We start from the raw sequence: 24,680 nt of genomic DNA, 5'->3' as shown, positions 1-24,680 counted from the left end.
GATTCCAAAGCTCCTTTGATGCCCTGATTACAACTGTCATTTTCCACACCTCTGATGTTACTTTGGCCTGGCCACATCAGGGATATCTAAAGAGCTCACTTCCTACCTGATGAAACTCAAGTGAGGTGCCTTGAGTATAAGTAACCTTATTCTTGCTATAAGTCGCCTTATTCCGTAAAGCAAGAGGGTTCAGGGCCCTCTTGGTAGAACCTAACCAGGCAGTGGTGGAAATTCGCTACCCATCTGATGTGTCTGTGAGGCTTAGCTTGAAATGTAAAGACTAATTTCAAATCAGCCTGGTTGGATGCTGCTTATCTTTGGCCTTTTCCAACTTGAAAACTTAACTCCAGACAGCAAAGCTGTTTACTGCTATTTGAAGAAGAAGGAGAGGAGAATACAAAACAAGCAGTGGGGTATCCTTGCCCTGCATATTCCCCACTGTAGTGTATGGGAGAGGAAATTTACTCCCCAAAGCAAATTAAAAGCAGAGGAAGTGTCTGGGACTGGAAAATTTACGTCAGACTTTTAGTACTCCCTTTGTCTATTCCTGGACCGATGTGACTAACAAACATCTACCTCCGGTGTGCTGTGTTATCCCTGCAGTCACCATATAATCCAGAAATTCACCCTGAAATGAAAAGCATCTTTATGATATAAAGAACGATCTTTCAACCAGTTGCAGGGAAGAAGCTCTGAGAATTCACATTCCTCTGCTTCAGTTTTGCTCCCAGAGAGGGAGAGGGCAGAAGGATTTTGTTTCATCCACACTTTCAGAGAATAAATCCATGCAATGGCCATAGCCTTTCCCAAACAGGAGCTGCCCAGGGAGGCATCACCCCACCCAGTTGATCTTACAGAAGCCGAGGTCAGAGAATGAGAGAAGGAGTCTGTTAGGGTGCTCTGGAAAACCATAAGTCAGCCCTAGCTGTTGTTCTGTGAAGGCACTTTTTTTCTTGTCTAGTGATTAAAAAAGAATCAAATTAGAATTTCTGCACCATGCCTATAGCAATGATTCTCTCATCAAACACTGTGGTGCAAAGTTAAGCCTCAACTCCTTTAGTCACCATATATTTTTAATACTAGGATAATTCAAATCCCAGATTACTATCCTCTTAAATTCTTTTCAGTGATTAATTGCTTAAGACACAGTAGTGTGTTCATGTTGCAAGGAAACCAGAGCAGCATAAGATCCTCACCTATACTGGAAATACAGAGCAAATGGATTCATTCTCCTTTTTACATTCTCTAACAACTGTGATGGAACTCAAACTGAGGCAGCTTAGGAGCTTTGCTCATGAGGTGGGGTGGTAAATTAAATAGATTAATACAAAATAATTTTTAAACCCCAGGTCTGATTAACTTGGGAGTACAGTGCCAGAAAGTATCATGGAGTTAAAGAACCTAATAAGGTTAGAAAAGAAGGCTTAGACATATAACTAATCAGAACACTCACTGCCCTATTAAATAGGATAAAAACAGTAAAGCAAATATTACATTTTCATGCTTGAGAAGCACTGCTAACTGGTTTGAATTTTTGAATAAACTTCTCCGAGATTTTCATTTCCCTGTTCACAGCCATGTCACATAAGTGACTCATTCTGTGATCCGATAGCATATTCACATCCTTTTCTTCTTTGGTTGTTTCCTCACAAATTCTAGCAAAAAGTCTTAGTAGTCCCAAACAGAACAGTCTTAAATTTTGTATCACCAAATTCCATCCCAAATGAATTTATTGCTGTGTACCAGGTCATGTAGTTCTTTTTATATCACATTGTCATCCTCATCCCTTGTGACAGTATCTTTGAACTTGACAGTCAGTCGGTCACTCTGACTTTTACATAGGGGTATTAATAAAACACTAAACAAGCTCCATTCTGAAATTAATTTCTGAGGTATTCTACTAGTGATCTCTTTGCAGACCAGTACGCTTGTCAACAGAACCCATTTCAGTCTCTTTAGCCATCATATAATTCTTATACTATATCTTCACCTTCCTTAGCTTAACCAAAAAGCTACAGTCAAGACAGAGAATTCTACTGATTCAGTATAATGATTCTGGTGTTCATAGTGCCTGAAAACGGCCTCTCTGTTTGAGGTGGAGGTTACCCCAAGTCGGACACATACTCCTACCTCATTCTTCCACTGCCAACAATGCATTGCACGGACATGATTTATGAACACTTTGGGAGTGATCTGAGATCTTTACCTGAAGCACTTTGCCACAGCTTATATTAAAGAGCAGACATCTTATTAGAGTTCTGGCTTATGCTCCTGCACAGTTCAAACCCTTACTTTTTCAGGTAAATAATATACTGAATAATCCCTCTGGTCTTTAGTTTATTCGTTTTCAGCCTGATTTCCAAAGGAAATGAGTCATAAGCATGTATGTTTTCTGCAGTCTCCCTGTCAGTCCCCTCTCAATAACTTTCAAACCTGTTGGCCAATTAGATTTGATGTGTCAATGATACTAAGTTCGTATGATATAAATGGAGAACAGGGAAGAGGTAAGGACACTAGAGGCCCAACTTCGTGAAAGGGTGATGCTTAAACTCCCTTTACATGGTCTGTCAAAGCTCAGGCAGACAACAACCTGGCACAACCAGGTTCGCTGTTGCTGACAAACCACTCTTCTCTGTAAGTTTCTTTCATGCATTTTTAAGGAAAATAAGTTTGAGACCTTTGTTTTACACCTCTCCCTCTTCAATTATTTAGAAAACAGTTGACTTGGGCATCCTTGCCTTTTTTGATTCTGTCAGTTGTTCTCCTCTCCATCCCTCCCACAGAGGCCATAAAGGTTTCTCTCTTGTTTCAAAACATCATTAAAAGGGAAAGGCTTTGGGCTACACTGGACCTGGATAAAACATGTGGATTAGTAATTAATTTAATGAAGGAAATGCTCCTCCTCATTTGACATCTCCATGTTGCCAGATGATTCTTTTCAGCTAGGGAGCATTCAAGGCAAAAGTAAAAGCATTTCAGTCCCGATCAATTATACATGATAGGAATATACGAGGAGGTCGCCCCAGGGCAAGCCTGCTCTCCACCCCTTAGCAGACTCTGCAATGGTCAGCTCTTTCATGTGTCCTGGGAGGTGAACTGTGAGCCACCACAGGGCACAGCACATAGATGTTATGCAGCCACGTCATCATGGCTTGTAGTACAGGATAAAGTGCTAGCTTTCATCCCAGATTGAGCATGCTACAGTAAACCAGGCTTGAGGCAATCACGGCACACACAACTGTCTGTGACTTCATTTGGGAGTCTTCAAGCTGTTCCAGCTGCATTTCACAGTACTGTTGTCAGTTATTTGAACCACTGTGAGCAAAGGATGCTTTTCTCTTCAGTAGAGAAGGCAGGTTGAAATCCACCACTTCTTCCAAAGTGCCTCCCTATTTACAGAAATTGCCTCCTTGTCTCAGATGGGTTTAAAAAAACACCATCCTTCCATTCATCCACTTGATTTCACTGTTTAATATATTCTGGTAAGAATGATGGTGCTTGTTGAAGTTGGACTGCTGTTGAATGCCAGACACTTAGTAGATGGTTGTCTGGTGTTGCTGATCACTGATAAAATTCTATGTACTTTTCCCTTGTGAAAACAACTCAATAGACAAGATTCCTTCGGTGGATATCAATAGCAACAGGAGGCCAGAGGAGGAAAAGGTACGATGTAGAGAAGGTACCACAGTGAGAGAGTAAAGCAACATGAGGTGAGCAAAAGTAAACAGCAAAGAAGAGGCACTGGAATAAATAGCAACTGGAACAGATCCGAAGGCTAAGCATTTGTAATTGACTGGACTAGACTAGACTAGATGAGTACTGATTTTAAAAGATAAAGACAGGTCAAAGATTACTAGATAAGTCAGAGAGGAGGAAACCTCCAGGGTGTTTAACCTGAGAAATCAACAATAGCAGCCTTGGCAAAAACAAACAGAAGGAACTTCCATCTCTTCTAATGTGGCTACAGTAGGAGCTAGTATTTATAGAATCAGAATTATCTAGTAGTTAAAAGCTGACTGAAGCTCTTGCTCCACCAGTGCTTTGATAGGACTTTGCTCCTACCTCTGGGAAAAAAACAAAGGCATGCATATTAGAAGATGCGATATGAAGATCATCTCCATGTGAAGCTCTTTATTTTGGTAGAATAAAGATTTGCTGGTATACAGCTGAAGGCAGATTTTGGCTTCAGACAACAATTCTTGTTTGCATGACACCTAGGTTTCAACTACTGCTGTAATATTACCACAGCTTAGAATTTTCAGTAAGCCTCTGGTTTATTTGGAAGGACCAGTAACTACAGAAAGTGGTAGGTCAAAATACTCTTTTGAAACAGAAGCTATGGGGATCAGATGAAAAGTTGGTTGAAATTCCTTGCTTCTCAAAGCTTTGGCCCTCTGAAGGAAAACTGCAGTATTATATCACTGGATTCATGACAAAAAAGAAGCACAAATCACCACAAACTTACCTTAAAAGTAGCTTAAGAAACATCATTCATTCATTTCATGTCTAGGCTTCGCGAACGAAGATTTGGGAAAGGCTCTATCCACATTTGTTACGAGCACGCTGGTGGCTAATAAGGCCAATATGAGATAGACAAGTCCGCTTGCAAAAGGCACAGCAGAAAGACTCCTTAGGTGGTATATTCTGCAAGACACGGTTCTTTCTGCATTGTCTTTTCTCCTCAAGAGTGATTCTGCGTGCATTCTCAAAGGAAACAGCAGCGTTATAGATAGTGTGTCTCCAGGCCTCCCGATTGGAGGCCAGAGTAGACCGGTTATATTGATCAATATGGCCAAGGCTGAGATGTTGTTTCAGGGAGTCCTTGTATCTTCTCTTCAGGGCTCCTCTCTTGCGGCAGCCAGTGGCAGTTCACCATAAAGCAAGATCTTAGGGAGGTGGTAGTCCTTCATCCTTGAGACGTGCCCTGCCGAGCGCAGCTGTGTTCTCAGCAACATGGCCTCAATACTTGTGACTGCTGCTTGTTCTAGAACAGACGTGTTAGTCACATAATTTGACCAGTGGATGTTTAGGATTGTATGGAGGCAGCGTTGATGGAAGCATTCTAGGAGCCGCGGGTGGTGGCTGGGATGACCCATGATTCGGAACCATATAAAAGAGTAGACAGCACAATGGTTTTGTAAACACTGATCTTGGTACTTTTTTTCAAGTGTTTATTTCGCCAAACTCTTTTATGGAGTTTTCCGAAAGCACTATATGCCTTTGCTAACCTGTTGGCCTTTGCTAACTTGTTGAGCTTAAGAAACATAATTTAGAAATAATGAACACTTTTAAATAACTGTGCTCTTCAAAACTACAAAAGTCTGAAATATGGGAATATAAACACATAGCAAAAGATAGCAGTCATGCTAGCTTTTTGACTTAAATGCTCACCTGTTCACGTGTCCTGCTAAGATGTTGCTCTGACATCCTCCAACAGGACCTTCTGATAGGAATTAGCACTACATGGCAGCTGTCAAGGACAACTCAGGATTGTTTATGCTCTGAGTGTTACAGGACAGTCAAGAATGGGACTGAAGAGCTGTCAAGAGCCTTCTATCCATACCCATGTGTGGTACAAGTGTACAGATAAGACAATATCCCAGATAACTTTTGCTTACGCTGTTCATAAACATTTGGAAATCTAGAAACCTTAACAACTTTCCCAAGCAATCTCTTTCAAAGCTTCTTTCTCTTTACTGCTATAAAGTTTGTCCTAGCTGAAGTAGAAGGCGCTCTTCTTACTTCCTGAGTACAAGAAGAACAGATGGTATCCTAGTTATGCCCTTCTTTGCATTAGAGTTGGGTTTTTTTCTTTTTATGTAGATGATCAGAGTTAGCCTCTCTTCTCTCACTGTCTCCTTGAGGGCTTATATTCTGTCCTCTCTGGACCATTTGTTATTGTCAGGGTCCTCCTGTGGAGTTTCAGCAGAATTGTTCTCCAACCAACTGTTCCCCTGCTGTACTTACACAGTGGGGGGCTTTCCTGCCTAACTGTAGGACTTTTAACTTTCCCCTGTCAAATTGCATCCTATTTTTATCAGGACACTACCAATTTGTGGGGATCCTTTGAAATTTTACCCATATCTTCCAGCAGACACCAGCTCCTCACATCTAGGTGTTATCTGCAAATTGACAAGAAGTCTGCAGTCTATCATTTAGGTCTTTATTGACAATGTCAAATACCATGGGGCCTAAGACAGATCAGTGCAGAACCCTACTTAATGTTGCCTTTCATTTTGTTAACAAAGTTAAGTATATTCATTGAGACTGTACTCCTTCAACCTGCTTAAGAAAATGTCACTAAAATTTGTCATTTGAGTAGCGTAAAAGCCAAGATATCTGCTTTTTCTCTTTTACCTTCACGATTGATCACCCTATCACAGACTGAAGTTAAACTGATCTGTTCTGACAGCTCATATTAGCTGTTACTTATCTTCTTGTTATCGGCCCTGTGCATTCCAAAGGGAGGCAATAGGCAGAGTCCTAGGGTGGGCTACCAGCCACAGAAAGCCTGACACACAGGCTCAGCAGCTCCTTTGAGAACTACTGAATACCTTTTAATGTGTACGATGGTGGAAGCATCAGCATACTTCAGTCACTACCATTGCCTCTCTCTCTCAGAAAAGCTAATTGGAATGGTAAAGTCAGGGTCCTTCTTCTGGAAGAGGTATGAAGGACTCAGGAGCAGCAGAGAACTGAAAGAGACCGTGCTACATACTGTGAGGAAAGCATGGCCAGGATGGCAGGAGGAACAGTTGGTATCTGTTTACAAATTGAGAAGATGGGGAATGCAGTTTGGAAGAGGTGGCTTACTTTGTGCTCTCCAAACATTTGTGGATCCACACTTCATTTAGCATTAATCCCTCCCTATGGGGAGAGACAACCTGTCATACAGTTGGGATTTTAATTTTCCACACGTTTCCTTGCAAGCAGAAACATACGGGCATGTTTAGGCCTTTTTGGTACCTGGAGAGGAATAAATGAGAGCCACTTGCTGGAAAGTTTTACCATCATTGTGATATTCCCTTTTCATCCCATTAAGGTTGTCTGGGAACTAGGAGTCAGCTGATCAGATTATTGCCAGACATTATCAAGCTGTCTATAATTAGCTTTTTATTGGTGAGAAGCCAGAAAATCCTCTTTGTTTGCAAGCTTGGACTATAGAGAAAGAAGAAAAATATTTAATGAAAGAGGTTGTTTGGAAACAGTAGATCCTAATTAGTATCTCAGTCTAGTAGTGAAACTGCATGCAGCATTTCTCTGAAAAAAAAGATGCTTTAAGCATCCTCTTTTGAGGAATGCTGGGTTGCATTCTTGAAAGGCGCAGCATGTGTGGAGCTCTGCGCAGATATGGACGCTTTACTCTGTTCCTTTGGCACAGGTTTCTTACATTCAGCGTGTTATATGGCTCCTTTTAGTGCCAGTCTGTATTGAAAATTTAATACAAGATCAAACATAGGTTAAAAATTGGGCTATGCCTTCTACAAGTAGGCTGTGCAGTTTGCAGACTCAGGATCAGTAACTTCAACTTTAGAGAAATTTGGATAAGTATTCAAATAGCTAGTTCTTTTTATGCTGTGCATTAAAATTACAGTAGTTTAAGTCGAAAGTGACTTTTAAACTAAGATAATCCTTTACATTTTCAGCATCATCTTATGAGTCACATTACCTGATTTATTTTAGAGGCTAATTATATTCAAGTTACTAACACATGACTGACATTTTTAGTCTCATGTAGTAATGGTATTCCTTTTAATTCTTCCAGTGTACACTGTAAGCTCCATGTGCTTTTTGTAAACACCATTTACACAGTCTGCAGCACACAGAGATTAATGATACATCCATTAGTGGCATAGTTAGAAGGTTGCTGTCTATTCCAAGACAAATATTTTTCCTTTTTTTTCCCCCTCCTGGTTTGTTGTTATTGTTGATATTGTCCAATACTTTCTCTTCCCAAATACTTCAACCAGAACTTATCTCTACCATCTTTTCTCTTTTCTGAGGAAGAGCATCACCATAAAGGATGCCAGGCCTTCTGAAGTATGGGACTTTCCTAGTCTGCCCTATTAATTTGAGTCTCAGATACGAGAACAAAGCCTGTTCAATGATATATAAAGGTCTTAATGAAATGTCTGAATAAAAACCTGAAGCAGTAATATCAAAGTATTAATCATGTTCCCAAAGTAGAACCAGAGCAAGAATATGCACCATCTTCCTGCAATTTAAACATATTTTAAGTGAGCTGCTGGCTGCTATACTTAAGGTGAGATCATATCTGAAAGCAAAGTATTTTGCAGAGTTTAACTGTGCTTATTTCTGGGAATGACACTGTCAGTTTGTGAAATACAGATTGAGTTTGTAGTGGTTGGAGTACCTAGTACTTGCTAAAGAGTAACAATCCACATAGGTTGTTAAACTTCGGTGATTGAGTCAAGAGTAAAAACAGTAAAGAGGGAAGATCCACTTCAGGTTTAAGCAGTACTAGGTTTAACTACTTCTCTCTGCATTGCAACCAAACAAATCAATACAGGCTGTTGTTTTCATTCTAAGGAGTGGGAAAAAACTAAGGTCATTTGGATGCAGACCCTTTTGCATGGATATATGAGAGTGGTTCAACCACATGACTTACCATTAGCTCTTGTATAGGACACCTGCTCCAGTCTCCAGGGAATATTTGCAAGGGCTGGCTTGCAGCACTGCAGGTTACTATCCCTTAGTGAGTATAGCCAGCAGAGAAAAAGGTGATTACAGCAGGAATGTGATTGGGGTTAAGTGATCTGCCAGAGAAGCTATTGCCATACATAGCTAGGGAGGCTGGTTTCCTCTGCCTGGATTTCAGTGCTATAAATGCTCCTCTTGGTCTCCAGGCTGGCTGCACTGTGTCTCCTTAGCACCTTGTACCAAAGTCTTAATTCCACTTCTCTGCCCAGACTTTGCCTCCTCAGTAGACCTCAGCTCCCAACTCCCTTTCACTACCACCCCTTTCTGTGCCTCTGTCCCCACACTACTCTCAGCTGCAGTCTCTTCCCCTTGCAAGCATCTGTCTTTCTGTCATATGTGAAACTTGATTTCCACTTTCTGCTCTCCATTATTCCTGGGACCGGTAAGCCAGTAAGAGGATTTTTGTGCTCTCAAAGTTTCCAAATCCCCACTTTTTCTAGATCAAATTGTGACCTAGGTGGACCAAATATTTAAAGGATTTGGGTACCAAATTCTAAAGCATATCTCTACAGTATGCAGTACCATACTGGGTTTTATTTTCAGTTGGCCAGCTATAGATTACCGTGAGGATAACAGAAGGCACTTGCTTGACACAAGCAATATCTGCCAGATTTCCATTTGCAAAGCCAAACAATGAGGGAATGAGATGCATCCAAAGAGACAGTCACCAGAGATCTTTAACAAGATATGTTTCCCTAACCTGTTTTTCAAAAATACCTGAACTGACTTGGCTGACATTTTCCAAAAGCAGACATCAAAGGCAGATATTGCACATGGAATATTTTAGTCCATAAACTTAAAAACCAACAATTTACAAGTTACCCTCTCCTACAGTGGAAGGCACAAGGCAGTCTTAAAAATAGGCAGTGTGACCAGCTTACCTGAGTGATAGCGAACAGCAAACAAGACAGGAGTTTGGGAAACATTAACTTGCAACCTAGGCTTCTCCTGTAAGGCAAAGGCATTTTCATCTCCCAGAACAACAGCAAATGGATTCCTGTTATGACTAACACAGTGTGCTGAGCCCAAGGAACGTGCCACAGGGTAGGGATATGCTAATGCTGCTTGCACAGTAATTTGTCCCATTCACTTAAGTGTTCTGTTAACATGGATGGATCTCAAGCTTTGCCTATAGTGGGAATTTGTTCTGCCATGCAGATTTACCCTTTGGTGAAAATTGCCAGGTGAGCAAGGCTCTTGATATTGTTGTTCAATATCTCTGTGTTAAAACCTGGATATGCTACTCCCAGACTTAGTTCTTAGCTCAGCCAAAATTAGAAGCCAAAAGTTCAGGCCAAACTGAGCTATTTGCGTAAGCTGCAGAGGTATTCACACAGAAGAGGTTTCTGTGATAAGATGCTAAATGACAGCACTTTCAGTTGAACTTCGTTTTGCGGGTTCAGAGAACAGCTGTAAAAGCGAGGAAAGCTGAAAAATAAGGGTATTTTTTTAGTAAGAGACTCTAGTCTCTTAGCCCTTTATAAGGGCTAAGAAAGAGAAAATGGAGTGACTTGATCAGAATCTCACAATACCAATGCAACAAGGAAACACAAGCTTTTCAGGGTAGCAAAGGTGTGGCTAGTCAATTGCAGCTAAACAAAAAAATCAGGATAGAAATGTAGTGATGTTTCTTAAAAAATTAAAGTAATTAGCCCTTGAGAGAAAAGGGCGGTCATGGATCTTTTCTCACTGTCACCAGTCAAGCCTAGATAGCTTCCTGAAAGATATTCTGGATTTCAAAATTACTTCAGGGTGGAATGAAATAGAATTCAAACCCCTCAACTGCCAAGATTTTAGTTACAACTTCCCACCATTGCTGACCACAGCTGGTGGTAAAGGTTAAAGGTGTAGATGTATTTTGGCTCTGCAGATGCTTTAATCTTTGTTTTGCCCAGCCTTGTGCTGAGCACAGATATACAAACTATCTCAGTTATCTACTGGTACCAGATTGGTATGGCACCTCTCAAATTGTTGCAGCTTATGGAGCTGGCTGGCATAGATTTGAATCCACAAATTAAAATGTACAAATCTAGGCTTAACGTTCCTCTTGTGAAGAAAACCAGACAAATTTCCTGTTTCCTTGCTTAAACATCAGCAGTCAGTTGGGAAACGTGATGGACAGGGCCCCTCCTGTGGAGCTAATAGCATTAACCTTCTCCCTGTTCCCATGGCACATTTTGCCCAGTAGTTGCAAGATGGCTATTTTATTTTATTTTATTTTATTTTATTTTACAGCAGGTGGGGACTCTTCAGCACTATGTGACATACGTGGTTTTAAAAATTAAGAGTTACTTCTTGCTTAACCTGACACAATAAATTAGCTGCCAAGTTGAGAATGATAACCAAATACGGTGGATAACCATCACAGGCTGCAGGAAGCAGGACAAGCAACATTTCTGAGTTGGGGAGATGTAGCCACCAGATGCTATATTACAATGACTGTGAGACTTGCAGGGAATGGATGACTGTAGGTTTGCATCTGCAAGTAAACAGCACCCTTCTAATCACCAAAGAGCTACTAGAGCTGATGCAGTGCACGATCAAACGCACTGAGTTTTGAGAAAATAGGAGGAGGATCTGGAGAAACTTCTAGGTTTGGTCTTTCTCAGTGAGCTCTGTTCCTCAGAGGGATTCACTGGGGGCCTATTATGAACATAGAAGGAGGGTGATAAAGTGTTTGATGTGGTAAACAAATACTCCCAGCCAGAGTTGCACGTCTGTTTAGGAAAACAATACATTTTCAAAACAATTCTCCCCTGACTGAATTAGGTAGTAAGTACAAGAATTCAATATCTCTTCCATTTCTGAAAGCTGAATTACTAACAGCCTCAATATTTGCATTGGATCACAGTCGATTAAGATCATTTCAGTCCACCAAGAACTGAAAACATGCATGTCTAAATATTTATAAGGGAGATACTCCCTCCAGGTTCATTTCCAACAGCCGCTTCCAATGCTGGGTCTCCAAATGGCCAAATCTTCCAGCAGAACTGTTTCCTGCACATCCATCTGCTCGCTCTGTTCAGATAAACACACGTCTCTCCTGCTAGCCATGTGGCACTGACTTCTCTTCACCGCGTACATAGTTAGTGGGGATGCCCTGCAGAAGCTTTACTCTGAGTATGAGTCACAGAAAGAACCCAGCTGGATATCTGGAAACCCATTTTGGTTTGTGAATTAGCAGGATGTGGGACAGTTTTTCTTTTCTTTTAAACCAGTCCATGAAGCAAGTCCAATATGGAATTACTGAGTTAATATATACAAATAAACTGTCTGTCATTTTTCACAGAGGCATTTCTAAGACTCTAACTGGAAATGCCAAGTAACAAATGAACAGAGAGACTGAAATCCACCCCCTAGTTGCTCTGAAAGGCAGTTTCACACAATGTGAAAGGCTGGCTCAGATTGGCAGTATGCAGAAAGCTACTGCCACTGCTGTACATGCTACTGATCAGCAGATAAACAAAGCAATCCTTTTTCCAGGGTGGTAAAGCCACTAGTAAATTTACACAGCCATCTTTTTAATAGCTTTGAAAAATAAAGAAAAACAAGGCACAGTCATTTCAAGCTTCATTAGAAACAGAGTACGAAAAATCAATGTGTGACAAATAGGAAGGGACAAACTTTGGATAAGGAAATGCTGCTAAGCTTTTAAAAACATACATGTTTTTTAACTGGCAATCAAATAGCAAGCAACCATCTTTTGGAATACCTGTGCACATTAATGGCAGGAACTGTTAAAATATATTGACATTCCATTATTAAAGCAAATAGGACAAAGCTCTGGTTACTAATGGCTGCATCACTCAAACAAATGTACCAGCAGTAGGGCTAGTTCTGCAGTCCTTGTTCAGCACATCTGCACCATCGGTGCTCTGCTGGTAAAAGCCTGTTTATGATTGTTCTCAGTAAGCTCTTTAAGCTTTAAATGTGTAATTGGGTTAAGAATGTGTTCTGTCCATGTTAAGTGATCATAGTCTTAGACTAATTTGTGTTGGAAGGAATTTTAGGAGGTCATCTAGGCAACCTCCTGCCCATGAAATGTAAAGTGAGATGCAGAGAGGGTGTAGGGCTTACATCAGGGGTGCAGGGGAAGAGGATCAAGAACTGCGTCATATTCTTGACCCAGCATCATATCCTCTCACCTGCAGTTACCATGCAAAAAGTGAAATCTGTTTTTTCATTGATGTCACCTGAACTGTGATGACTTGGATTTCCAGGAGCAGTGAGCCTTCTCCTTGCCAGAGACACACTGAGTAACACCACCTGCCATGGGAAATTTCTCTCCATGCCCTGGCACTTGACACTGCCAGCCTCTGAACTGATCCTTGTAGTGGCATTCTGCCTTCCTTCCCCAAATTGTGTCAATCCCAAAGTTGCCTTGGAATGCAGCTCTAGATGGGCTTATTTTTGGTGGCAACACATTCCAACAGGGCAGAGCCCCTTGTTTTCTATAGCAAAACTCCCTGCAGGATCTCCTGGATAAAAGGCAATTACATACTATTTTTAAACCTAACAGCCTTGGATTAAGCCATATAAAAATTTTGATCCAATTTATCCCCCTTTTTCTTGTCACATAACAGTTAGACTGCCTTTTTGTATATTTTGGAGCTGCAGCCCTCAGTCTGAGAAGCAATGTCACTTCAAATGAAGCCAGCCACTGCCACAAGATTGTGTGGCATTCCAAAGTTGCAGAGGGTCATTTATGTTCTCCCTCTCTGCCCCAGTGTTGTGTCTGTGTGTGTGTGCACGAGTGTGTGTATGTGTGTCCCAGGAGTAAACACAATCCCTTTGCTTTGCAATGCCAAAAATAGAAGCATTGGTATTTAAATTGCGAACAATCGCAGGGTTTGGCAAACAATCCGTATGACTGCACCCTTTCTGAATCATGGGGCTGAGTCATTTCCCTCACCTAAGCTGCTCGATTCTCCTGCAGTTTGCAGGAGCAGGGACAAATAAGGCACTAATGTTCTCCTGTCTGTCTGTCTCCCTGTCATATCCATCCCCTGCAGCCTGCCTGCTCCAGGCCGAGCTGGTGAATTACGAAAGGGTCAAGGAGTACTGCCTCAAAGTGCTTCAGAAGGAGGGCGAGAACTTCAAGGCGCTCTATCGATCGGGAGTGGCATTTTACCACCTGGGTGACTTCAACAAGGCCCTCTACTACCTGAAAGAGGCAAGATCCCGCCAGCCAACAGGTATGGGGAGGGGAGCAGGGATGTGGCTTTGCACTGAGTGCTTTTGTATTTCTTTTCATGAGACTTAGTCTGTCCCTGACTCGATTGCGTTGATTTCCACAGGGATGAGCATGACTCACTGTGTATCCTTTGCTGTACTCCCCTTCAAGCACTTGGGTAGTGCAGCAAGGTTGCAGTGCCCAAAGATTAACCATTGCCAAAGCTGCAGCATGACCTGGAAGATGACAGCATTGCTGGAATGCCGGTGTGCAGGGAATTCTGCCTCTCTTTCCCTACCTAGTTTATTTTTGAAGAAGAAAGCAGGATGGAGGAAGGGTGTACCCTGACCATTATATTTTCTGACTCTGAGAAAAAGCTTTTTCCCCTTAGCAATGCCAGGAGACTATTTGTAATCCTCAATAGCTGTGCCTTCCACCATCTCAGTAAAGATACTTTGATCAAGGAGACAGACATTTACCCACAAAGCAGTCATCAGGATGCTTCAACTTTTGCCATGAAATCAGCCAATTGTCTGTTAAGTATCTGTCATCCATCTGTCAAAACCATACAGTTCATTTGGGGACAGCAATGAAATTGTATATCCAAACAACTTAGCCTTGCTAGAACAACCATCTTTATGCTAACCTGCCCAGCCTCAGAAGGCAGGTGGAAGGCCATGAGGCAGAGTTGATGTGGGTTTTTTTTTTGGATAGTAATAGGGACATAAAACAGCACTATGGAAAATTAAAAGATCATAAGAAGGCAAAATGGAGGCCATGTGCAAAGAAAACACACAGCGTGGCTCTTCAGCTGAACCTGAGAGGAAAGAGGGAGAACTGGGTGTGAAACAGGACCGAGCCTGGGTCCTGGCAGAGCATGGTGGAGCTGATATTCATTGAACAAGAGGCGGTAAGGGAGGCTGTCAGAGCTGGCTGTGCTTGATATCCTACAGGAATTGGCCCTGCAGGGCTCCTGCGGTGGCTGTGCCCTGGAGGAGCATCAGGGAGGGTGTGCTTGGGAGTGTGCTGGGATCCCCTTCTTCTTCCACTTCCCATAAGGGTGCTTGGTCCCATCTGCTGTGCTTGGCCATGGGCTCCGGGCAGTCTGACAGCACAGCTGTGCACCCCACACTCCCAGAGCAAATGTGTTTAAAAGCTCAGTTTAGCCTATTTTAGTTTACAGTGTGCCCTTCTGTTTTCAGCCCTTGCCAGAACCAGGAAATGGAGAAGCATATGCAAGAGAAAAATAGTCAGTGGAAAATAAGAAGTTATCCTAACCTTGAGGTTTTGACTAGGCTCAGATGTGAAAAATTACTTTTAGCTTCCATTTTTTAAAATATATGTTTCTATGCTTCTCTACCCACCCCCCCTCATGATACTATTTATTTGGTATTCCTCATTGCTTCTTGAAATAAATACTAATTTATTCAACAGCAACAACTTCAAATACCACACTTGCTACAAAAACATACCAGAAAGTGTCCCTAAAGGCCCTTTATGTATACAAAACCAGTTCTAGCCTTCAGCTCTGCATCAGAGACTCTTTCCTGTTATTTGTAGACCATTCAAGGCTGTTGTTTCACTGTTTTATTTATGATTATAGAAAACTTGGAGGGTATTCAGGGGGAAGGAATTGAGCATGTACAGTAAGAAAGGATGTGGCTGTTAAAACACAGCAGTAGGAATCAGGTAACACTATCAAGAATTATTATGTGACCAGCAATAAGTCAGTGTCTCCACTTTTACTATTTCCATCTGCAAAGTGTGATTGCTTTCCTTTATCTAAGGTTTCACTAGGCTCACTGGTAAAAGCACTTGTCTATTATTACAGACATGTTCTGTGTGTTCTTTTTTTTTTTAATAAGGAATGATTTTGGCACAAATCACTGGCAGTTATTCTCTTTGGTGGGAGAGATTTTTTATGGTAAAGAGGAATTAGTTAGCAAAGGGTTTTACTGTTCTAAAGGGCTGTCAGCACAGCAGATCCCTTATGGCTATTTACTATCTATCCAGGACGAAGGAAGGTTGGGTTGGGCCTGATTTCTTGTTCTGCCTCCAAACAAAAATCACAAAAGCAGACAGAACTAACACAAGATGATTGTATAACCCTCCTTACTCAGGGAGAGGGAAGCTATTGTTAAGTCGTGTAAAGCATGCATGGAGCCCTCCGTGATCTCAGTGTGCAGAGGCTGGCGCAAGATAGGCAGCCAGACACACCTTGCTGCAAGCCTTTCTCAGCCCTCTCGCACTGGGGCAGATTGTCAAAGCTGGTACTGACTGGGGCCAGGACCAGACCATTAGCTAATATCAAATACAGGTCTCTGCTGGCCCTGTGCTGAGAGCCCACCTTCAGACATCCCATGGGCTGCCTGTACAAGATGTTTCCTGTGCTGTGTGGGGCAGGCTTGTGGCTGCACTGGGGCTCTGCTTTCCTGGACTCCTGCAAATCAGAAGTCCTGGGAACAAAACCCAGGCCATGGTGTCTGCACAGAAGATAAGCAACTGGGCTTTGAAGCTACAGGAGAAGCAGAAATGACCTTTAAAATGGCATTAGGCCACACTGCAGAGGGACACAGGCACAGTCCTAGGAGCCAGGAGACATATTCCCATTGCAGCTTTGCCAGTATCTCTTTGCATGGGTCCAGCCCCTCATCTGAGTTGTCCTGTTATTTCCACATCAGCCAAAGGGGATCACTTCTTCACTGAGAGATGAGAGTCTTCTCCTCATTAACATTTACACTGTGAAATACTTCTGTAGGCAGAGCTAGTATGGTGCAATACTATTTGGTAATAAAAACCTCACAAAGATCAGGCTCCACTTCTATAAACAGAGTGCTGATCTCATTATTTCTTCTTGGTAAACTAGTGGCCTCAAAAATGAAGCAAAACATGGCAAAACTTGCTAGAGAGATTTATAAGTAGCTCACAATAGGAGCATCTCCCGCCATCTATCAGGCTACACCTTATTTTGCCCCTGGCTTTCCAGGCATGTGGAAGTCTCCCAGGTAAATGAAGCTGTGCCATCAGCAGTCACTACCTTATCTGAAAGCTAAAGGGGGCTGGCAGCCTTTCCTTTCCCAATCGTGCACTGAGCCTACTTCTGCCACCTCAGCCAGGCGCTGAGTCCCTGCGGGCCCAGCCAGGTGGGTTTTCCTGACAAGCCCACGCAGTTATCCCTTTCCTTTTCACCTGCACCAGGCAGGCGTTTAGAGCATGCACCTTGGTGGAGGGATGTGTACCCAGAGTGCAGCCCAGAGCCTAGAAGGGCACAGAGCAGAGAGGCTGCAGTGAGGTGTGGGTAGCACAGCAGGACCTTGGCTGGGCTGTGTGCCCTGTTTTCACGCAGCTGGGAGCGAGTCAGCCACCTGCCACCTGCACCCATTTTATTTTAAGTGTAAAATTCAGGGCTACCCCCTCAACTGAATTTCTTCATTCCAGGAGGCTGCGTGACTAAAATCAATCCTGTTTTTAAAAAAGATGCTTTAAAATTTGCTGGGCTGGTAAGAAATGCTAATGCACGAACAGCCCAGGATGCTGGTGCATCTTGTTTGACACAAGCAACAGCAGAACTTTTTATCTCATTAAAATATATAAAAATAATGGCCAGTCTTCGCGAACGAAGATTTGGGGAAAGGTCTTTTACCTTTCAAGCCTGCGCAATGGATTTTTTAGGTGAGACACAGCATGCGCTGAACTGAGCCCACCCTTTAATCCTAAGGTTCATCTGCTGGGGCCAAGCAAGCTTGGACAATGGCAGTGAGGTCTTCAGGACGTAGGTTTATTTAGAGTGACCTTCTCATAGATGGATGGCCTCACAGGGCTAACGAGCTCCATCTGCCCGGGGGACCAGGAATCGAACCTGGGTCGCAGCGGTGAGAGTGCCGCATCCTAACCACTAGGCCACCAGCCCCAAATGGGGCAAGTAGCTTAGTCATCAAATCCCAGCCTCTGGAGTACCTAGGATGATGCAGTTGAACCTGAAGAAGACTAAGGGATACCCATCTCACCAGAAACAGCTTGAGAAGTCACAACAGCACCACAGTGCCACAGCCCACTGATGCCCCATGGCATGTTTGTGGATACTCTGTATGAAGGGAAACCAATCCATCTCCCACTGATTCAGTGCTAGCATAGGGCACAACAGAGATGTCCCCTTCTCATATTTGAAGGAAGCTTTGCACCCACAACTGCTTTGGTCCTGGTGCTGGACGTGTTCCCAGTAATTTGTTCATTGCTTTGAAAGCTCAAGCACTTCTCATTTCCCTAGCTGGGGTAGAGCACATCACTGTTTGGATGAGGAGGAGACAAGATTGCCCTCTGATTGGACTGCAGTGCAGTTCAGATTGGTTTCTGAGGATCTAATAAATGGATGAAGCTGGCCCTGGTTGGCTGTCTGAGCAAGGCTCTGAGCAAAGAACCATTTTTCAACCAATACAGAAGTGAAAGTGGCTATGTTTTTGCTTGCTTGCTTCTGGTCCCACATGGCTTTTGCCACTATGTGGGTGCTGCACGTGTGGGAGGTCACCCTCATGATAGAAATCAACATGATTTGATAAGGGATTGGCCATGACTGCAGAATCATTGGCTCTGTCTGGAGGCACATACCCATTTAGATCAACCTGTGATTCAGGGTGAACAGGTTCCCTTACAGCTGAGGCCAGGAGGTAAAACAAAACTCACATGTTCTGTGTGGTGTGTTGATGCTCTGAAATGCTGGAAGGAAAAAGAGGGCTCAGCTTATCATCTGGACGATGCTGGGATCTCATAGCTCTCTACAGGGATGAATCAGTGGTTCTCTGCCCCTAGGAACTTCATTAGACAGGATAGACACAAGGCAGTATGCAGCATACAGCATATGACAAAAATGCAGATAGTGTTGTGGTGGCAGATAGTGTCACGTCATTTTTATATTTCCAAATAGAAAAATTAAGGCAAGCAAGGGTGCAAAGAGAATGTGAAGGATGCTCTTCCCAATTCTACTCACTATGGAATAATGTGAAAGGAGTGAAATAGACTGCAAATGGAATAGGAGAGTGAAAAGGCAGAGCATGAACGTACACAGAATGCCTTTAGGGGCTTGCATGCAGGCACTGCAGGAAAGGAAGCCAAGGAAGCCAATGGAGGTTCCACAAGTACAGGGGAGGACGACCTGGATAGTTTCAGCTGTGCGAGTTCCATTGCACTGACCAAGAGTAATCAGAGAGAAGGTAAAAACTAGCTGAGGCAAGACTGTGACCAAGAGGAATGATGAGCGCAACTCAGACCAGGTTCTCCAAAACCAAAGCTTCAGGGTTTGGTTCAGAGCCCCTTTCAGCTGATACTGTTCCAGCACACAGCGCTGGAGCTGTGCTGCTCCCCAAGTGATGTACCAAGGATGAAGATGCATCCTGTCTGTCTTCCACAGGGAGTTGTGTAACCACTGTACCTGTATGTGTGCGTTCTTTCCCTGCAGATACCAATGTCATACGATACATCCAGCTGACAGAGATGAAGCTCAGCAGATGTTCCCAGAGAGAGAAGGAAGCTTTGTGAAAATGAAGCTGCTTCAGTTGAAGTGCCCAAGGGGGAACATTTCCTTCCTAGAAGCTCATTTGGTGGATTTTCCTGTTTGCTCTGCCTCATCCTCATCTCCTCATCCACCCACTCTCCCTTGCTCTTCATTGAATACCAGTTTTGAAAAAAAAGAGACTTAGACGCTGCATATGGCTGCTTGCCAACCATGGTAATACCCCTTCCCCGTGGCAAAAGAGCACAACAACTACAGCCAGCCTTGTTCCCAGACAGCGTCACACACCTGGAGTAGGCGATGCTGGGGGACCTGTCTGGTCTGGAACTGACTGCCTATTACCTATTAAGGAAGCAACCTCAAGAAAACGACTTCCTGACCAGGCAGGTTGGAGACCAAGAGTTTCCAATCTGAGTGATCACTGGAGCTTGGAAGAGCTAAGAAACCAAGAGGGCCGCTGGTCATTTCACAGGGGACAGCAAATGCCTTTTTACCATCAGTTCCCTCTGCCTGCTTCTCCAGTGTGTGTTATTGGTCTCCAGTGAGAGCTCACATGCTGCCACTCTAATGTCAATGAAAACTGTTTCTAAACATCCTCTTAATGAAAGCACAGAGCACCCTATGAACCCCCTGCAGAACTGTCCCAGTGTTGGAGGAGAAGGCTGTGGGCTACCACAGAGTGCTGAATGGACTGTGAAAGCATGGTGTACAGTGTGAGGGAAAAACTGTGAAATAATCCATTAAAGGCAAATAAAAAATATTCATAGGCAACAAGTCCAGGCATTGCTTTTCAAAGGCACCTGTTGCATTCCCTGTGTCCAGACAGACAACATTGCCTAATGGTGGGGTAGCATGGGGTGGGGAACAAGGGATATCTTCATTCTTACCTTGGCTCTGCCAATGCCTTGATGTGTGATCTTGGGCAAGTCACTTAGCCTCTTGGTGCCTCAGTTTCCCTATCTGTACACTAGGGATAATAATACTTCCCTACCTCGCAGGGGTGTTGTGAGGATGTATTAGTTAATGTTTGTAAGTAACAGTACAGTGATGTACAGTGCTAAGTATTATCAGTACATTGGATTGAGGTCTTGATTCTGCCACCTTGTGTGGGTGCTTCCTGTGTCCTGTTTTTTTCTCTTGTAGGAGAACATGGTGCTGACAAACAGGGAAGGACCAAGAGCTTTGGAGCATATTTCAGCAGCCCATAGGGCCTGGTTAGACCTTCTCCAGCAGTTTGACTGTTTCTAAGAGCTCAGGCTCCTTGGATCAAAGATCCTTTTCTGAAACTGCCAGTAATGGGATCAGTAAGTGCCACAAACACATTTCCTTTGTGACTTGCCGCAGCAGTGGCCCACAGAGACCTGTTTACAGTTGCAGGATGTACATGAGTGCTTTCATCCCATGGCAGTCAGTGTCAAGTGAGTATACCCAGAGTTACTTAACTCAGCCCTCAGCTGAAACATGGAAACTGAAACAGAGAGCTGAACAGAGTTCAGCCAAGTGCTGTGTGCTTTCATCCCACTGGACGTCATGTCTGCAGACAGTTGGCTATGGCATCCCACATTGCAGCTGTGGTATCTAGCTACACTTTTCTCCAGCCAAAATTTGAAGGAGTTGTTAAAGAAACATCAAGAGAAAAGGCAAATTGAATATAAGCCAACAGTGTGCTCTGGGGGGCATCAGGCACAGCATCACCAGCCAGTCGAGGGAGGTGATTGTCCCGCTCTGCTCTGCACTGGCATAGCCTCATCTTGAATATGCAGTTTTAGGCACCACAATATAAGAAGGATACAAAGCTCTTAGAGAGTGTCCAAAGGAGGGCAACGAAGATGGTGAAGGGCCTTGAGGGGAAGCTATATGAGGAGTGGCTGAGGTCACTTGGTCTGTTCAGCCTGGAGGAGACTGAGGGGAGACCTCATTGCAGTCTACAACTCCTTGTGAGGGGTAGAGGAGGGGCAGGCATGATCTCTGCGGTGAACAGTGACAGGACATGAAGGAATGGTGTAAAGCTGTGTCAGGGGAGGTTTAAGTTGGATGTTAAGAAAAGGTTTTTCACCAGAGGGTTGCTGGGCACTGGAACAGGCTCCCCAGGGAAGTGGTCATGGCACCAAGCCTGTCTGAGTTCAAGAAGTGTTTGGACAATGCTCTTAAGCACATGGTGTGATTTTGGGGGTTGTCCTGTGCATGGCCAGGAGTTGGACTTTAATGATCCTTGTCGGTCCCTTCCAGCTCAGGATATTGTATGATTCTGTGATTTTATGAAATCTCTGTCATTGTCTCTGAAAAAACTTAAGTCGTATTTTTTTATATCCAGTCGTATCCAGCTCACATTAGAGGTGGGGAAGAGACCATGCTAAAGTGGCATATAAGTCTCTGAAATAAGGCAGACCTACATCAATTGTGTAAAACTTATATCAGCTGAGATGGCACCAGAAGTTCGTGTTCCTCTGGTGGGTGGTGGAAGGCAGCTGCTTCCCAAAATTGGGAACACAGTGTGCAGTGATTGTGAAGAAAAGGCTGCATCCTGGAGGCAGCACAGTCACCTTCTTCAGATGGCCCACGGTTCATACATCTGGACCAGAAATAGCAAGCACCCCTGCCCATCACTACAGATGCCTAAGCAATAAATGGCACTGCAGCTGCTGCTAGGAAAAGAATTGATTTAAAGACAAAGACGACAAATGAGGGAAATTCTGTAAATGGTTTTAACCAGACCAGAAAATAAAGGTTAGGCAGAGATGTGCTTGGCTGCATGTAAGGTATACCTGGTACTGTATAAAACAGAGTTAATAAGATTCTGGTTGTCAGATGCATGCAGTTCTCTATATCCTAAATACATCACAGCACACAATTCAAATAGAGGCGACTCTCCCCTACTTCATATTGCTGATGACAGTTCATCCCACAGCCACGTGTCTCTTCATTAGGACTGAAATGAGGATTCATCCTGCAGGCCACACAGGAGGAAAGGACACCACCTACGCAAACAGTCTCTGCCCCAGGAAAGCTCAGACAAGGAGAGGCAGGCTTGTTACTCATGACCTTAATGTAAGAGAAAGGGCATTCTCCAGCCACTGGAGATGTAGGTCCATGACTGTCATTTTGTCTGGAAATAATTTTAGCCCTCACAATGGCTTTACTGACATACTGTCACTGCATCAATCCCATGTATATATTAGTATGAAAAGGGCACAGCAGGCTCTAGTCTCCTCAGTTTTCGGCATCTTTCCCTTCAGGAGCACTGCAAAGGGTGGGAGAAAGAGGGAAGTTTGTGAATGTGCATAAGAAACAGATCTCAGAGAGCCTTCAGGGACTACACAACAACCTATTTTCTGCATAAAACTCTTGTCCCTACATACCTTGACACCCACAGCACCTGCATGCAGTGCACACTCCCAACATAAGCTGAATAATGAAGTCACCTAAGAGAAAACAGTCAGGGACTGTTTTGACACTATGTAGCATTTGTATGTTTCCACAGTAACACTGAGCCTGAGAGAAAGTGGACAAAACTCCATGTTGGGGACCTTCCACATGCAAGGAGAGACGTGGCAGCAATGCCACCAAAGTCCACAGAACTTCTTTGGACTGTACTCTCCCAATAGTAGCCAGTTCTGCCTTGCAGTCTAATTAGAAAGATGTGCAGACACATCACTTCTACTGTGTGTGTCGGGGGAGTAAGAAGGAGCCTTTGAAACCTTCTAAAATGCTTTGTCTTCTGCAGAAGAAGGAGAAGGCAGATTTGACATCCAACACATCGAGAGGCTCTTCAGCTCTAGAGAAACAAGGCCCTAAAAGACCATAGGCAAGTTTATCTTGTGGCAACTGCTGAATTTAAGAATAACTAAGGGAGAAACTTGTGGTTTTGTCCAAGAACTGTCTTAACAGGAAACAGAAGAGTGAAATAAGGGTCGGCTGTAAAGGGGGGAACCTAGTATCAAGCCCCCAAGAAAGAGATCTACATCTACAACAAGACCCCCCAGAGTCCATAGTTAAATAGAGTTACACACCTTTTCCACTGAGTGGTCCTTAATATCCGGATGTGGAGGTGTGGGCAGAGGGCACCCAATCCCAGCCAAGTTAACCAAACATTGTTACAGGGAGTTGGAGAGACAGAGAAGGACTTGTCTCTGTTGGAGGTAGTCATGTCCACTACAAGTTGATGGTATGTTTCTGTGGAGCAGTCAAATGGCAATGTGAAGATACATATCCTAGAAGCCCAAAAAAGCAAACAAGGCTTTAGCTCAGCCAGGTGGTATATCCGTATGTCATCAACATGCGATACATAGGGGAATGAACACAGGTCCCCACATGTACCCAGCAGGGCTAAAATCTCTCCAGTGCAATAAGAAGTGAGCCCATTCATCCATCATATGTGAAAACAGCAGGAACAAAATGGCAGGTGCCAGGCACAGCAGTAGGACAGCAAGCAGGAACTTGAGGCTGAAAGGAGAGAGGGATGAAATGATCATGGGATGCAAAATATGAGCCAAACCCAGGTTCATGGGCAGAATGAGAATTGAAATAATAAAAAAACCCCAACTGACCAAAGGCTTAGCCACACTATTTGCAATTCATAACAACACCCAGTTTTGGCAGGATACACAGCAGGAAAAAAGGCAGCAAGATTAGATGTGATTTTTCCAGTTGGAGGGGACACAAGAGGGGGAGGCTTCCTTCCTCCAGCACAATCATTTTCAAAAGTGTGAGGAAAAGACAAACACATGCTGGCTACAGAATTTTTCCAAATGTGTGTTAACAGTTGCTGTTGGTAGAAGTGGCCTGAATAGGGTGGAAATGTCTTTGTTTAAATTAGGAAGAGGGTATGACTGGTGTTACAGAACTGATGGGAAGGCAAAGGTCTGGCTATTCTTGCTTGCTAGTGATATCCAGGAGCCTAAAGAAGAGGAGGGTCTTGAGAGCAGAGTAACTCCCTTAGAAATGCATCTCCATTTAGCTTCCACTTGCAGAATTTATCTGCAAATTTCATCTGTGTAAATGTTCTCCCCAGACTACAGCCAGTAGGCCCAGGAGCAGCTGTGTTCTCCTCATGTTTCACATGAGATCTTCAGAGGTTTTGTCTGCGTGGTTTTCTTTATGCTCCATCCCTTGATGATACTCTTTCTTTTCACTTTTTCTGAGGGGCAGGAGAAGGGAAGGGAGAGGGTATGCACTGGGCAAAGGGGAAATCAAACCAAATTCACCCAAGACCTGCTGACTATCTCTTCTCTGCTTGTTTGTTCACCTTTCACTGATGTTCCTCCCAAGTTTCTATGGCAG

General features: G+C 43.5%; 2 protein-coding genes across 2 annotated transcripts in view; one reads left to right on the top strand and one right to left on the bottom strand.

Moving 5' to 3' along the window:
* TTC9 (tetratricopeptide repeat domain 9) overlaps positions 1-20,500 on the top strand; it is a 29,142-nt gene extending 8,642 nt beyond the window's left edge. Inside the window, exons 2-3 of the mRNA XM_027707644.1 lie at positions 13,734-13,916; positions 19,347-20,500. Of these exons, the coding sequence (XP_027563445.1) occupies positions 13,734-13,916; positions 19,347-19,426 (263 nt within the window). The 3' untranslated portion in view covers positions 19,427-20,500. The remainder of the gene's footprint in view (positions 1-13,733; positions 13,917-19,346) is intronic.
* The window catches only part of MAP3K9 (mitogen-activated protein kinase kinase kinase 9), a 132,938-nt gene that overhangs the window by 26,509 nt on the left and 81,749 nt on the right, over positions 1-24,680 (bottom strand). The window lies entirely within an intron of this gene.

Source organism: Neopelma chrysocephalum, unplaced genomic scaffold, assembly GCF_003984885.1.
Source record: "Neopelma chrysocephalum unplaced genomic scaffold, ASM398488v2 Primary Assembly neopelma1_24, whole genome shotgun sequence".
Lineage (NCBI taxonomy): Eukaryota > Metazoa > Chordata > Aves > Passeriformes > Pipridae > Neopelma > Neopelma chrysocephalum.
The sequence above is the reverse complement of the archived record's forward strand: the minus strand, read 5'-3'. Positions and strand labels throughout refer to the sequence as shown.